The sequence below is a fragment of the Dipodomys ordii genome, unplaced genomic scaffold (assembly GCF_000151885.1).
Source record: "Dipodomys ordii isolate 6190 unplaced genomic scaffold, Dord_2.0 Scaffold49, whole genome shotgun sequence".
Lineage (NCBI taxonomy): Eukaryota > Metazoa > Chordata > Mammalia > Rodentia > Heteromyidae > Dipodomys > Dipodomys ordii.
Genome location: NW_012267265.1, coordinates 5,139,285 through 5,153,566, shown reverse-complemented (window position 1 = coordinate 5,153,566; position 14,282 = coordinate 5,139,285). Strand labels below are relative to the sequence as shown.

The following is a 14,282-nucleotide window of genomic DNA, read 5'->3' as shown; positions in this document are numbered from 1 at the left end:
GTCCCTCAGCTCTTCAGCTCAAGGATAGTGCTCTACCACTTGAGCCACAGCGCCACCTTCGGTTTTTTTTTTCTTTTTGCTATGTGGTGCTAAGGAATCAAACCCAGGGCCTCAGGCATGCAAGGCAAGCGCTCTACCACTGAGCCACCTTCCCAGCCCTCATTATCTTCTCTTAAACAGCCATATGTAAACCTATTTGGTGATAGCTATCTCTAATTTTTTCTTCATATAAACCTTTTGGAAAACTATCATTTATTGCTTTTTGTATGATAAAAGACAAAAGTTTTATGGTTCATGTCAGATATCACATTCTCACTTTAGGGTGTCAACAACTTTTTATTGGGGGGAGGAGTGTCAAAAAAGCATCTTTTCCTGTCATCACTTTGGGATACATCATCATAAGAAATGAAGTAGTTACTCTATGTTGAGATCCAAGGATCCCAGTTCAAAGCCAGCCTGGGCAGAAAAGTTCATCATAAGACTCTTATCTCTTATAAATCACCAAAAAGCCAGAAGTAGAGCTGTGGCTCAAGGGGTAGAATGTCAATCTTGACCAAAAAAAGTTAAGGGACAGCACCCAAGCCCTGAGTTCAAGCACCAGTACCAGTGCGTGTGTGCACATACACACACACACACACACACACACACACACACACACACAAATGAAGTGGCAGAAAACAAAACAGGATTTCCTCAATCACAACACGAGCAAATGACTATATCCACCTACATTGAAACACTGGGTTATTTATTTATTCAAAACAAGCGAACTGGGTTGGAGGTATGGTTTAGTTGGCAGAGCACTAGCCAATGAGTGAAAGCATCAGGTACCAAGTTCAAATCCCAGCCTTGCACAGAGAGAGACAGAGAGAGACAGAGAGAGAGAGAGAGAGAACTAGTATAAGTAAGGCAAGTCTTTTTTACTTCTGATATACAAAGGAAAGGGTAAGTAATATTTTTCACAAAACCAAATACCATAACCTTCAAAAAGTTGAGAGATAATCTTCTTTCCTTCCTCTTTTTTTTTCTAGTACTTTGGAAATTGAGTCCACAATCTGAGTCGTACTCCCCAAGATCTTTTGTTTGTTTGTTTGCTTGCTTGTTTGTTTTGTCAGTCCAGGCTTGAACTCAGGGCCCAGGCACTGTCCAGAAGCTTCTTTGTGCTCGAGGCTACCTGTCTACCACTTGAGCTACAGCTCTACTTCCAGCTTTTTCTGAGTAATATATTGGAGATAAGAGTCTCACATACTTTCCTACCTCAGCTGGCTTTGAACTTTGATGCTCAGAGGTCAGCCTTCTTAGAAACTAAGATTACAAGTATGAGCCACTGGCGCCTGGCTTTATTTTGTTTTTGAGATAGGGTGTTGGTAACTTTGCCAGACTGGTGATTCTTCTGGCTCTACCTCCTGAGTATTTGGGATTACAGACATGTACTACCATAGTTGGATTGGAATTTCACTTGTAATGTTTTGTTTTTTTGGGGGGTCTGGTTGTGGGGCCTGAACTCTGGGCCTGGGCACTATCTGTCAGCTCTTCAGCTCAAGACAGTGCTCCACCACTTGAGCCACAGCGCCACTTCTGGCTTTTTTCTTTTTGCTTATGTGGTGCTGAGGAATCGAACCCAGGGCCTCATGCATTCAAGGCAAGCACTCTACCACCGAGCCACCTTCCCAGCCCCTTAACTTATAATGTTAAGTCAATATCTCTCCTCTTGTATTGCTCTCTGAAGAAGAGCTGGAGAAACATCTTGGTTGTATAAATATAAATATAGTCACAAGTTTATTCTATAAATTTCCACTGGATCCCTACTCTGTGTCAGTCAGGGTGAAAGATCCTGGGGATACAGTGATAAATCTTTCTTACTCCCCTCTGAAGGATGCACAGTGAATGAGAGAGAGACAAAATATTAAATAATGATTTAGCATCCCATGACTGAGATGTGAGGGGTCTTCAGAGCTCAGGGAGAGGCAGGCCAAACTGTCTAAAGGAAGAGTAAGGTCAGCAGGTGAAGAGCAGGGGGCTAGCAAGAGCAAGCATCCCAGGTAAGAGCAGGCCGAAAGGTCATGATAGTGAAAGAACCAGACAAAGAAGAGAAGTGAGATGAGGCCTTGAAGGTGGATTCTGTGTGTGGGGTGCAAGGAGTGTGAGACTCTCTGTGAAGGTTCTAGAACCTCACTGAATATACAGGGCTGGAGTCCAGGGACATCTGGACAACAGCTTGACAGGTTTTTTGTTTGTTTTTTGTTGGTCGTGGGGCTTGAACTCTGGGACTGGGTGCTGTCCCTCAGCTCTTCAGCTCAAGGCAAGCGCTCTACCACTTGAGTCATAGCGCCACTTCTGGATTTCTGGTAAGAGTCTCATAGACTTTCCTGCCCAGGCTGGCTTTGAACCTTGATCCTCAGATCTCAGCCTCCTTAGTAGCTAGGATTACAACCACTGGTGCCCGGTGCTTGACAGGTTTTGATTGACAGTGAGGATGGCAAGGATGGTTTGAGAGTAGCTAAGGTGAACATATGCAGAAAGAGGTGATCAAAGGAATTGCTTTGAAAATGCAAAAAATGGCCAGTATGTGTCTATACTGCAAAGGATATTTCCCACAGAATACAGTATGGGATGGGATGTCAAGCGAAGAAGTTCCAAGAAGCAGTGCCTTGTACATGGACCTGAGGAGGTAGAGCATATTCTCATGCAATTCATTGGAAATTCAGCTCCATGTGAACTAACACTCTGCCTGTTTCTGACGTGACAGATCCCCCTTTTGTTGCTGAACCACCCACTTTGTCTACCCACGATTCCACCTGTGTCCTGTAGAATAGAAGGATGGGAAGCAGCGCCTCTACCCAACACCATTTTGCTTTTCAGAATGCAGAGAAAGGTATGTGTTTCCCACCAGATGCACCAGCTGTGGGCCCCCAGGGTCCAGTGGCACAGGCAGGACTTCCTAGGGGAGAGGCAGAAAACCATAGCACAAGATGAGGGGTGATAAAGGAAGCCAGGCTGACTGCTGACCCTTTGGCAAGTGTCCTTGAGAAGGTTTTTGTAGGAAGCACAGATGGCCGGTGTTATACAGCACATGGTCTAGGTTCAAATGCTGGCTCCACCTTTTCCCAGTGGTGAGATCCTTCTATTGTTGTCTTACTTTTACACCTACAGAAATAATAATACCTCCCCTCACACATTTGTTTAGTAAATGAGTGTTTAGAACCATGTGTGGCTCATAGTAAGCTTCCCAATTAAGTATCAGTTGCCATTAGAACCAAAATTTGGAGGCAGTTTGGAGCTAGTAAGGTAAGCGATTGGAGAATTACCTGAGCGTGGGAATAAAGGGGCACTCATACGCTGTGGTAAGACTGCTGAGATTGGGTGTCTCAGGGGAGGTGGGGAGGACATTTTTTATTGTTATTATAAAGGTAATTACAGAGGGGTTACAGTTCCCTAAGTCAGATAAAGAATACATTTCTTTTTGGACAATATCACTGATGGGGATTTTTTTCTTTCTTTTTTTTTTTTTGTCGGTCATGGAGCTTGAACTCTGGGCCTGAGTGCTGTCCTGCAGCTCTTCAGCTCAAGGCGAGCGCTCTACCACTTGAGCCACAGCGCCACTTCCAGTTTTCTAGTGGTTTATTGGTGATAGGAGGGAGTCTCACGGTCTTTCCTGCCTGGGCTGGCTTTGAACCATGATCCTCAGATCTCAGCCTCCTGATTAGCTAGGATTACAGGCGTGAGCCACCGGCGTCCAGCTTGATGGAGATTTTTTTAACTTGGCAGTACTAGGGTTGAACCAGGGGCCCAGGCTTGCCAGGCAGTACTGTACCACTTAAGCCACAACCCAGACCTTTTGCTTTACCTCTGCTGCACTGGTACTGAGTTCTTTCTACCATCTCTCAAGTAGCTGAGCTTACAGGTGTGAACCACCATCCTCAGCCCCATAAAGAGGCCTTTATACCCTTGAAAGGTTTTTTGTTTTTGTTTTTTTGTTTTGCTTGTTTGTTTTTGTCATGGGGCTTGAACTCTGGGCTTGGGCGCTGTCTCTGAACTCTTCAGCTCAAGGCAAGTGCTCTACCACTTGAGCCACAGCACCACTTCCAGTTTTCTACTGGTTTATTGGAGATAAGAGTCTCAGGGAGTTTCCTGCCCGGACTGGCTTTGAACCATGATCCTCAGATCTCAGCCTCCTGAGTAGCTAGGATTACAGGCATGAGCCACCAGGCGCCCAGCTTGAAGGGTTGTTCTAAGAGTCAAAGCAAACAAAAAAATAAAACCAGAAAATAATTCCAAACAGAATTTTTGAAATCTGGCTAGAAACAGCCAGTTTTCCAAAGGAGAAAATCTGGAGCATAGTTTAAGTCCTGATGGTCAGTGTTCGTATCAGAAATCTGGGCTCCAGCCTGCTTTAAAAGTCCAAGAGGCCCAGCACCAGTAGCTTACTCCTGCAATCCTAGCTACTCAGGAGGCTGAGATCTGAGGATCACAGCTCAAAGACAGTCTGGGCAGGAAAATCCATGACTCTTATATCCAATTAACCACCAGAAAACTAGAAGTGGCGCTATAGGTCAAGTGGTAGACTGCTTGCCTTGAGCTGAAGAGCTCAGGGTCAGCCCCCAGGCCCTGTGTTCAAGCCCCACAATTGACCAAAAAGAAAAGTCCATGAGGCTCTTATATCTAAATAAACTACCAAAAAAAAAAAAAGCCAGAAGTAGAGCTATAGCTCACGTGGCAGAGTGCTAGCCTCGAGGAACAAAAGCTCAGGAAAAACATCTAGGCCCTGAGTTCAAACCCCAGGATTGGCAAAAAAGAAAAAGAAGAAATACAGATATTAATTTCCCCATCATCCTTTGATATTGTGAATCTTCCATGAAGCACCATACACAGCAGAGCTTTAGAACTATGACATGACTGTTGCCTGAAAGTTGCCATTTTCACTGTCATTTGTAGGGCTGTGGGGAGCTGAAACTCTGAGATAGACTCTTCCTCCCCCTCATCCTCCTGGGCATCCATCCTAGCCCTTCATCTATCACGTGGCCACATGAGCAAGTCTGATACTCAGCCTACAGGTCACCTGATAAAGAGAAGGGAACAGTTAGAACTTTGGAAATGATTAAGAGTCTCAAGATGCATTGTATTCAACTGCTTTGTTGAATGGCAAATGCAACTTTTTTGTACAACTACTTAAAGGTAATAAAAAAAGGAAAAGAATCAAACCACCTTTGGTTGAAAAAAAAGGTGTCTTTTGAAAGGTAATCTCAGTTGCTCAAAGCTCATTTCTGCCATCATAGCTACTTAGGAGGCAGAGACAGAGATAACAGAAGCTTGGGACCAGCCCATGTAAAGAAGTAATGAGATTTACATCAACCAACAAGCTGGATACAGTGTCACCTATGTCCACCATCCTGCCTACATGGGAGGCCTTGCTGTCCCGGGCTGGCCCTGGACACAAGCATGAAACCCTATCTGCAGCAAAACATGGCTGGGGGCATGACTCAAGTGATAGATTACCTTCTGGGCACACACGTGTGTGTGTATGTATGTATGTGTGTGCGTGCGCGTGCACGTATGTGTGCGTGCATGTATGTGTGTGTGTGTGTGTGTGTGTATCAAACCTGAGCCTTATACATGCTAGAGAAGCACCCTACCACTGAGCCATCCCCCCAGGATTTCCTTCTTAATCCAGCTTATCCAAAAATAGTCCATTCATCACCAGCATCATGTCTAGACCCAGGGGCTTAAGAATACTCTAGTTACTTATGAGGACAGCTATTCCCTTCTCTGCCACCAATACTTGACCAGCGGTCCTTAACCTCACATGAGGAATCAACACCCTGCACGCTCCACGCTTGCTTACTTGGTCAGCTAGCACCTAGAAGCAAAAGAAGGCTGGACTCGTGTTAATGGGGATTTATAAACCCACAGTGGTCTCACAGAATCAGAGATAGTAAGCACAGAGCTGGGAAAGCCTCATTATCACTGACACTGGATGACATATTGAATAAATCTTGAATTTCTAGTTTGTTCTTCCCAATCTTCACCTAGTCCAGCCCTCCCCCCAGGTGAAGACATAAAGGTACCAGGTGACTTGCCTGAGGCTGCATAGCTTGGCAGGGCAGTTCCACATTAGCATCCAGACCTCCTGGCTTTTGTCTTTGGTGGTTGTTGTTGGTGGTCATCTGGCTTGAACTCTGGGCCTGGGTGCTGTCCCTGGGCTCTTCAGCGCAAGGCTAGTGCTCTACCACTTGAGCCACAGCACCACTTCCAGTTTTTTGGTGGTTAATTGGAGATAAAGAGTCTCACTGAATTTCCTGCCTGAGCTGGCTTTGAGCCACGATCCTCAGATCTCAGCCTCTTGAGTAGTTAGGATTATAGACATAAGCCACTGGCACCTGGCTTGTCTATTGTCACAATGTCAAAATGCTCACTCCCCATCACATTTTTCCTGCCCTTCAAGCATGTCAAATGCTTGCGGTCCTTCCAGTTCACATCTCCTTCCCAGAATCTGCAGAGCCAGCCCTGCTATGTGTGGGTGGCCATTCTCCCTTCCCTGTACCTCTGTTTCCCACAATTTCAGTTCCCCACCGAAAGCCACAATCTAAAGCTATGCAGTAGGAAGTCCCAGAAATAAACAATTGATACATTTCTTTTCTTTTTTTTGGGGGGGGGGGTCCGGTCGTGGGCCTGAACTCTGGGCCTGGGTGCTGTCCCTCAGCTCTTCAGCTCAAGGCTAGCGCTCTACCACTTGAGCCACAGCGCCACTTCCAGCTTTTTTTTTTTCTGCTTATATGGTGCTGAGGAATCGAACCCAGGGCCTCAGGCATGCAAGGCAAGCGCTCTACCACTGAGCCACCTTCCCAGCCAACTCTAGGCTCCCAGGCTGACATTCCACTACTGAGTAACTAAAACCAGTCACAGTTAAAATCATACAAAAACCATAAAATCATCTAGCACAAAACAATTCGTACAGAAGCAAAAATGAACAGTTAGTAATCATAACTTCTACTTTCTACTACATTAAGCATTAATGTTACTCCATGCCTTTTAATAAATCCATTCAGGGGGTGCTTGCCTACTTTGATGAGGGCAGTCCAGTTTTCTGCCTCTTTCACTCCACTCCTCAAGGTTTTAGCAGAGTTTTTAGCAAGCAAAGGTACAGAAGCGAAAATGGCTGTTAGGTGCTGTCTATATATTTTTATGTTCTTCAGTCCCAGTTGGCATTTACAGGGTTTGGACTCAAGGGCACTGTCCCTGAGCACTTCTGCTTGAGGCTAGTGCTCTACCACTTAAGAGTCACAATGCCACTTTCAGCCTTCAGCTGGATACTTAGATGTGAGTCTTGAGCCATGCCTCCAGCCTGGCTCTGTGCTGATTAGCTGGGAGATGGAGTTTTGGAGGGATTTTTTTGTGCCCAGCTTGGTTTTGAACTATGGCAAAAGGAGTCTTAGTCACAAAAGCCCTTTTTATTTCCAATTAAAGCAATGAGGAGATCAATGAGATAGAGCTTACCTACAACTTGTTGACAATTGACTAACAATTACTTGCCAGAGTTTTTTGAAACCATCTTTTTAAACTCTGTTCTCAAGCCCCATTGAAACTTCCTGTTTTAGCCAGGCGCCAGCGGCTCACGCCTGTAATCCTAGCTATTAAGGAGGCTGAGATCTAAGGAGCTTGGTTCAAAGCCACCCCGCAGGAAAGCCCGAGACTCTAATCTCCAATAAACCACCAGAAAACCAAAAGTGGCACTGTGGCTCAAGTGGTAGAGCACTAGCCTTGAGCTGAAGAGCTGAGAGACAGCACCCAGGTCCAGAGTTCAAGCACCATGACAGAACAAAACAAAAAACAAAAACCTGCCTGTTTTCCTTTAGCTTGTAGTAGCGTAAAGCCGAATTCGGAAATCCTTACCCAAAAGACCACCAGAGATCGTCACCAATGTAAAAGCAAAGGAGTCTTTATTGCAAGCTCGAGCTTGATCCCCTCAGACAGACATAGCAGCAACCGATGACGCTGAGAGGCCCCGAGCCCAGGGTTACAGCACCTTTTACACACTCTTTAGGGAAGGTAGGGACTTTGCATACATCATAGCATCTCGTAACAAATCACTACACACCGTGGGAAAATCATAAAACAACTCTCTAGTATGATTGGTGCACTATAAAGCAGGAAAGGACCAGAAACAGGTTGTTGGTTAGATCAAGGGGGCTGACGTACTTTAAACTGGTTGGCTTGCACCAGAGGGGATCTTCAAGAGGATAGATGCTAAACTGCAGAGTGTCGGGTTTAGATAATGGTCTCCAGACCCCAGGAGGGGCTGTTCTGGAATTTCAGATACCTGGACATCCTGCCTTAAGCAAACACCATCTGTGCTTCCCAGGATTGTCTGTGCAAGGCTATTTCAGATACCTCGACATCTCGACATCTGTGGCTGGAATAGGTCAAGGGTTAAGTTGCAGAACTGAGATGGGGTCTTAAGTAAAATGGAGTTGCTTAGGTTCCTCAGTCAGTTCTCAAAATTCTTAAATCAAATTAGGTTAAATCAAATTAGAGTAAATTTTTTTTTGGAGGGTGGGGGTCCAGTCGTGGGGCCTGAACTCTGGGCCTGGGCGCTGTCCCTCAGCTGATCAGCTCAAGGCTAGCGCTCTACCACTTGAGCCACAGCGCCACTTCCGGCTTTTTTGTTTTTGCTTATGTGGTGCTGAGGAATCGAACCCAGGGCCTCAGGCATGCAAGGCAAGCGCTCTACCCCTGAGCCACCTTCCCAGCCCCTAAATCACAGTTTCTATTGACAAAATATTTTTTTTGGTAAGCAGAATACTTGGTAACCTTGAAACCGTAACCTTTTACATATTTTACCTATAGACAAATAGGCAGACAGACATGTTTGTGCATGCTGAGATTTTTAAATCGGCCGTTGAAAAAGTTTTTTGGAATTTTAACAGTATTACTTTACCTAATTCTGATGGAACCATGTGATCAGTTTAAAACACAAAACGTTGCCAACAACAAGAAACTTTTAGTCAACAAGAGACCAGACACTAACAGACGTGTGGCATGGCATAATGGTGCCTGGCCTGATCCGGTGGGCGGGGAGAGGGTCGCAGAATCGAGTTGGCTTGAAATCCGACTTGGTAAGAAACAGCAGCTGAACTCCCACAATGCCAAGATGACATGTCTGCCAATGGTCAATGCTAGAGAGAGCTGAAGATGTTGACAGGGAAGGTGCAGCACTTCTGTCCCACGTGGAGCTTTAGATTCCACCCCCACTACAAAGGCAGAGGAGGGGTCCCCCAGAGGAAGAGGCCCCATGGGGGAGGGATCCTGCAGAGGAGGGGTCCGGCATAATACTAACAGAGACCTATCTTAAACTTTCCAAGTCAAGCTGGAACAGATCCCAGCTAGTTTTGAGTTTCCTCTTGCCAAGTCTTGTCTGTATTTATTTCCCTCTTCCTTCCCTCTCCTGGGCTGAAGCTGATGTCAGAAGGTCCAGGTCCCACTCCACTACAGCCCAGATGTTACAACCTTCTAGTGCTCCTTAGGGTCTGGGGGTTAGGAAGTGAGGTAGAGGGGAGATCAGGTGGGTCTGGGTGGAGGGAGGGAGGGGCTGACAGGTCTGGGTGGAGCTGAGGACCAAAGGTGGGCATAATGCTTATCCTACAGGGCTGTGGAACTGAGGTTTAGAGGACCAGGGGACCTGTAGCCTTCCACCAGCAACCAATCCCAAGCTTCCATTGGCCAAGGTTTTTATTGGTTTTGTGCAAGGAAGTAAGGTACAAACTTCATCAAGTGACAGTATTTGTATACAGGTGGTAGATGACCTTATTCCGGGAAGCCGAGCTGAGCAGTGACTGCTGAAAACTTGCATAATCCTACCCCCAGGCTCCCACACAGTTGAAGGTGAAGTTAGTCCACACCCAGGATACAGTCAGAATTCCTCTTCAGCCAGGACTGATTGACCTTTCCCAGAAAACTCTCAGCAGTTTCAGGGGAAGGCCTTCCAAACTCCCAATCCTTTCAGGGTCTTACAGCTTGGATTTTTGGGCTGTCATACCAAGTAAGGCTGGGGACCAAAAGCTGACCTACTTCTCTGTGTGGACCAGGGGACTTCCTGAACCGCATGTTCACAGAGGAGAGAGTCCTCCAGGACTCAGAGATGGACAAATGCTGTGACTACAAGGCCATAGAAGTGCCAGACAATTACGCAGGACCGCACCTCTCCTTCCCACTCCTTCCGGACCATGCAACTGCACTGGTGGAAGCATTCAGGCTGAAGCGAGTAAGTTTATCTTGTAAGCCTGGAGCCTACCTACTCACTTCGTGGAGAGGGAGAATGGTCCTGGAATGAGGGTATTTGGGCCTTGCAGGGAACTGGAGAGGAGGGACTCTCCAGCTGTGTTTTATGATGTGTGCATGTGAGGGGGAGGGGCAGGAAGTGCACTGGGGCTTGAACTCAGAGCCTGGGCATTCTCCCTTAGCTTTTTTCTCTCAAGGTGGATGATCTAACATTTAAGCCACAGCTCTCCTTTTTGGTTTTTTCTGGTTAATGGGATAGGAGCGTCTCATGGACGATCCTTCCTGGGCTGGCTTTGAACCACAATCATCAGGTCTCAAGACTCCTGAGCAGCTAGGATTACAGGAGTGAATGACTGGTATACCTGGCAAAATCATGCAATATCTGTCTGTCTGCTCACCTGCAGGTAGCTAGTGGATGGGCATGGGGAATCAGCAGAGAACAAGAGCAACACAAATGGGCACCCTCCCATTTGGCAGACTTTCTAGTGGGGGAGACAGACAACAAATAATAACTGTTAGGTTATTAAAAAGAGGTAGCCGAGTAAGAACTGCACCACGCACTTGGTATTTAGGTAAGGGGTAGGTTTATTCAGTAGACCTGCTGGGACCAGGCAAAGTTGGCACTCCACGTGGCTGGCAAAAGAGAGAGAGCTGGGAGAGAGAGAGGAAAGAGAGAGAAAAGAGCAGAGAGAGCAAGAAAAGAACAGAGAGAGAGAGAGAGACAGAGACAGAGAGAGAGAGACAGAGAGCCCACGTCTGGGCCTGGGCTAGGCCTTATCTAGGGTATGGGCGGAGAAAGGTGTGGCCACATCAAATTCAGATGTGACCTCAGCGGATGCAGATGTGACCTCTTCCAGGTGTCCCAGTTGCCTAGGTAACGCAGGTACTGGGTGGAGACTTTGCTGAGAGGAGGGTGCAGTCTGCTGGCCATCCAGGAGCAGACCTTACAATAACAATAAATAAAATCAATGTATGGTGCATTAAATAATGATAAATTACAGAAAATAATCAATTTAAGGCTGGGGAAGTGGTAAATACTTGTAATGTCAGCACTAGGAGACTGAGCAGGACTGAAGTTAAAGGCCAGCCTGAGGGATACAGTGGGACTCTTTCAAATGTGGGATGGGTAATGGAATGAAGCTAAGTTTCTTTCTTTTTTATTTATTTATTTATTTTTGTTGGTTGTGGGGCCTGAACTCTGGGCCTGGGTGCTGTCTCTCAGCTCTTCAGCTCAAGGTTAGCGTTCTACCCCTTGTGCCACAGCACTACTTCTGGCTTTTTCTGCTTATATGGTGCTGAGGAATCGAACCCAGGGCCTCATGCATGCAAGGCAAGCACTCTACCACTGAGCCAGCAACTTTCTTAAATGGCCGGGAAGGTGATTTTTGAACAAAGGTCCAAGGATATTAAGAGCTACTGTTTGTGGGGAGCTAGGAATGTTCTAGGCAGAGAGAGCAAGTGGAAAAGTCTTGAGGCAAGAACTCACCAGGACTGTTCAAGAACCTCAGGAAGGCTGCTGTGGCAAGAAAGCAGAGATTGGGGGAAGAGCAGTGGAGGGGAGAAAGGGAGACTTATATTTTGAAAGAGATGGAAAAACATTTGACTTTAAGCACAAAAGTGATCCATTAGCTTGCTTTTAGAAACCATTGTGTGTCTAGGTGCTGGTGGCTCATGCCTATAATCCTAGTTACTCAGGAAGCTGAGATCTGAAGATTGTAGTTCAACACCAGCCTGGGTAGAAAAGTCTGTAAGATTCTTACCTCCAACAAACTACCAAAAAGCTGGAAGTAGAGCTATGGCTCAAAAGGTAGAATGCTAGCCTTGAGCAAAAGAAACTCAGGGATAGTACATCCAAGTCCTGCATTCAAACCCTCGAATTGGTACAAAAAAAGTAAAAGGAGGTGTAGGCAGAGCCCTGGGAGCAGTTTACTGGGGGTGGCTTTGGGGATGATTGAAGACCTCAACAGCAGAATCGTTTCCTCCCTCCCTCCTTTTCCTCCCAGTAGCAGCTCCACGCTCGCTATGTGTTGAATCTTTTGTATGAGGCCAGGAAACACCTGGCACAGCTGCCTAACATCAACCGGGTCTCCACCTGCTTCAGTGAGGAGATCACAGTGTGTGGTAAGAAGCTCTCCTCTCAGTCTAACTAGCCCAGCCGCCCTGCGGTGGGGAGGGGGAGGCAGGAGGGCCTGTCCCGAGGGAAACGTGGCAATGGCAGCCAAGTCTCATGCCTTCACCCTGTTAACTTGTTTGTTCTCCATTTACTTCAAGGAGACTGTTTCAAGAAAGGGAGCCTTGGAGCCGGAGGCTAAGCCTCTGCTTTATCTTCCCAAGCAACTCATATTAACTCCAAATTCACATTCTCCACTCGAGAAAAACAAATCACTGCAAATCATATTAGAAGGCAACCTGTTTATTGGAATTTGAGCAAACCCCCAAGGCCTACAGTATTATTTCCTCCATCCACATACATTCCTCTTGTAGAGAGAGAGAGGTCCAGTACACCAGTTTCCTCCATTTCCATATGATTTTTTGTTGTTGTTGTTGTTGGTCATGGGGCCTGAACTCTGGGCCTGGGCGCTGTCCCTCAGCTCTTCAGCTCAAGGCTAGTGCTCTACCACTTGAGCTACAGTGCCACTTCTGGCTTTTTTCTGCTTATGTGGTGCTGAGGAATTGAACCCAGGGCCTACTGCATACAAGGCAAGCGCTCTACCACTGAGCCACCTTCCCAGCCCTCCATATGATTTTTGTGTGCTTGTGTGATACTGGAGTTTGAACTCAGGATCAAACCCCTAAGCAGGATCTCTACCACTTGAGCTATGCCCATATTCCTTTTTTGCATTCTTAGTTTTTCAAACAAATGCCACTTTGCCCAGTTCTGTATTGGATCTCGTGAACTTTTTGTCTAGGTTGGCTTTGAACTGTGATCCTCTTAATCTCTTCTCCTCAGTGGCTATGATGACAAGTATGAGCTATCATTACTGGCTTCTTACGCTTTCCCTGACATCCAACATCCACACAGACCAGTGACTATACTTCAGCAGTGCGAGTCTTGACATACGAAGGTTTGTGAATGAGCACTGCAAAAACACACACAGCCTGCTGATACATACTGCTTGGCCTGCAGTAACTTTTGTTGTTGTTCATGGGCTTGAACTCTGGGCTTGGGTGCTGTCCTTGAGCTTTTTAGCTCAAGGCAAGAGTTCTACCATTTGAGCCACAGGGCCACCTCACTGGTGGCTCACACCTGTAATCCTAGCTACTCAGGAGACTGAGATCTGAGGATCAAGGTTCAAAGCCAAGCCCAGGCAGGAAAAGTCCATGAGACTCTTACCTCCATTAAACCACCCAAAAAAAACAGAAGTGGCGCTGTGGCTCAAGTGGTAGAGCCTTAGCCTTGAACTGAAGAGCTCAGGGACAGCACCCAGGCCCAGAGTTCCAGCCCTGTGACCGACAAAAAAAAGAAAAAAGAATTAAATCCTTAGTGTCACAAAAATTAAATAAAGTCAGTGTTCCAACATTTGAAAATTAGGGGCTGGGAAGGTGGCTCAGTGGTAGAGTGCTTGCCTTGCATGCATGAGGCCCTGGGTTCAATTCCCCCACACCACATAAGCAAAAAGAAAAAAGCTGGAAGTGGCGCTATGGCTCAAGTGGTAGAGCGCTAGCCTTGAGCTGAAGAGCTGAGGGACAGTGCCCAGGCCCAGAGCTCAGGCCCCACGACCGGACCCCCCCCCAAAAAAAAACCCAACATTTGAAAATTAGAGGATTTTATATTAAAGTCTAGATTTTGAAATTTTTTTCAAAAATCTCCTACAACTGTCAGCTTCCTACTGCAACTAGGAGAAACTCCTTAGTTCCCTTTTGAGTTACAATCATGCATGGCTCTGTTCAATTTGTGCTTCGGTAGAGGATAATCATACAGAAAAAAAGTCATGCTTTCTGTTTTCAATGTTAACTGTCTCTGCAATCAGGGGAAATTAACATTTGCTCTATCTTTTTTTTTTTTT

The 14,282-nt window shown here is 46.3% G+C and overlaps 1 protein-coding gene across 1 annotated transcript in view; it reads left to right on the top strand.

Annotated features, from left to right (window-relative positions):
• The first annotated feature begins 2,787 nt into the window (after positions 1-2,787).
• The window catches only part of Ppef2 (protein phosphatase, EF-hand calcium binding domain 2), a 37,835-nt gene continuing 26,340 nt past the window's right edge, over positions 2,788-14,282 (top strand). The window contains exons 1-6 of the mRNA XM_013020090.1: positions 2,788-2,875; positions 4,936-4,946; positions 8,963-9,113; positions 10,083-10,258; positions 12,282-12,396; positions 13,226-13,301. Coding sequence (XP_012875544.1) covers positions 2,821-2,875; positions 4,936-4,946; positions 8,963-9,113; positions 10,083-10,258; positions 12,282-12,396; positions 13,226-13,301 — 584 coding nt within the window. The 5' untranslated portion in view covers positions 2,788-2,820. The remainder of the gene's footprint in view (positions 2,876-4,935; positions 4,947-8,962; positions 9,114-10,082; positions 10,259-12,281; positions 12,397-13,225; positions 13,302-14,282) is intronic.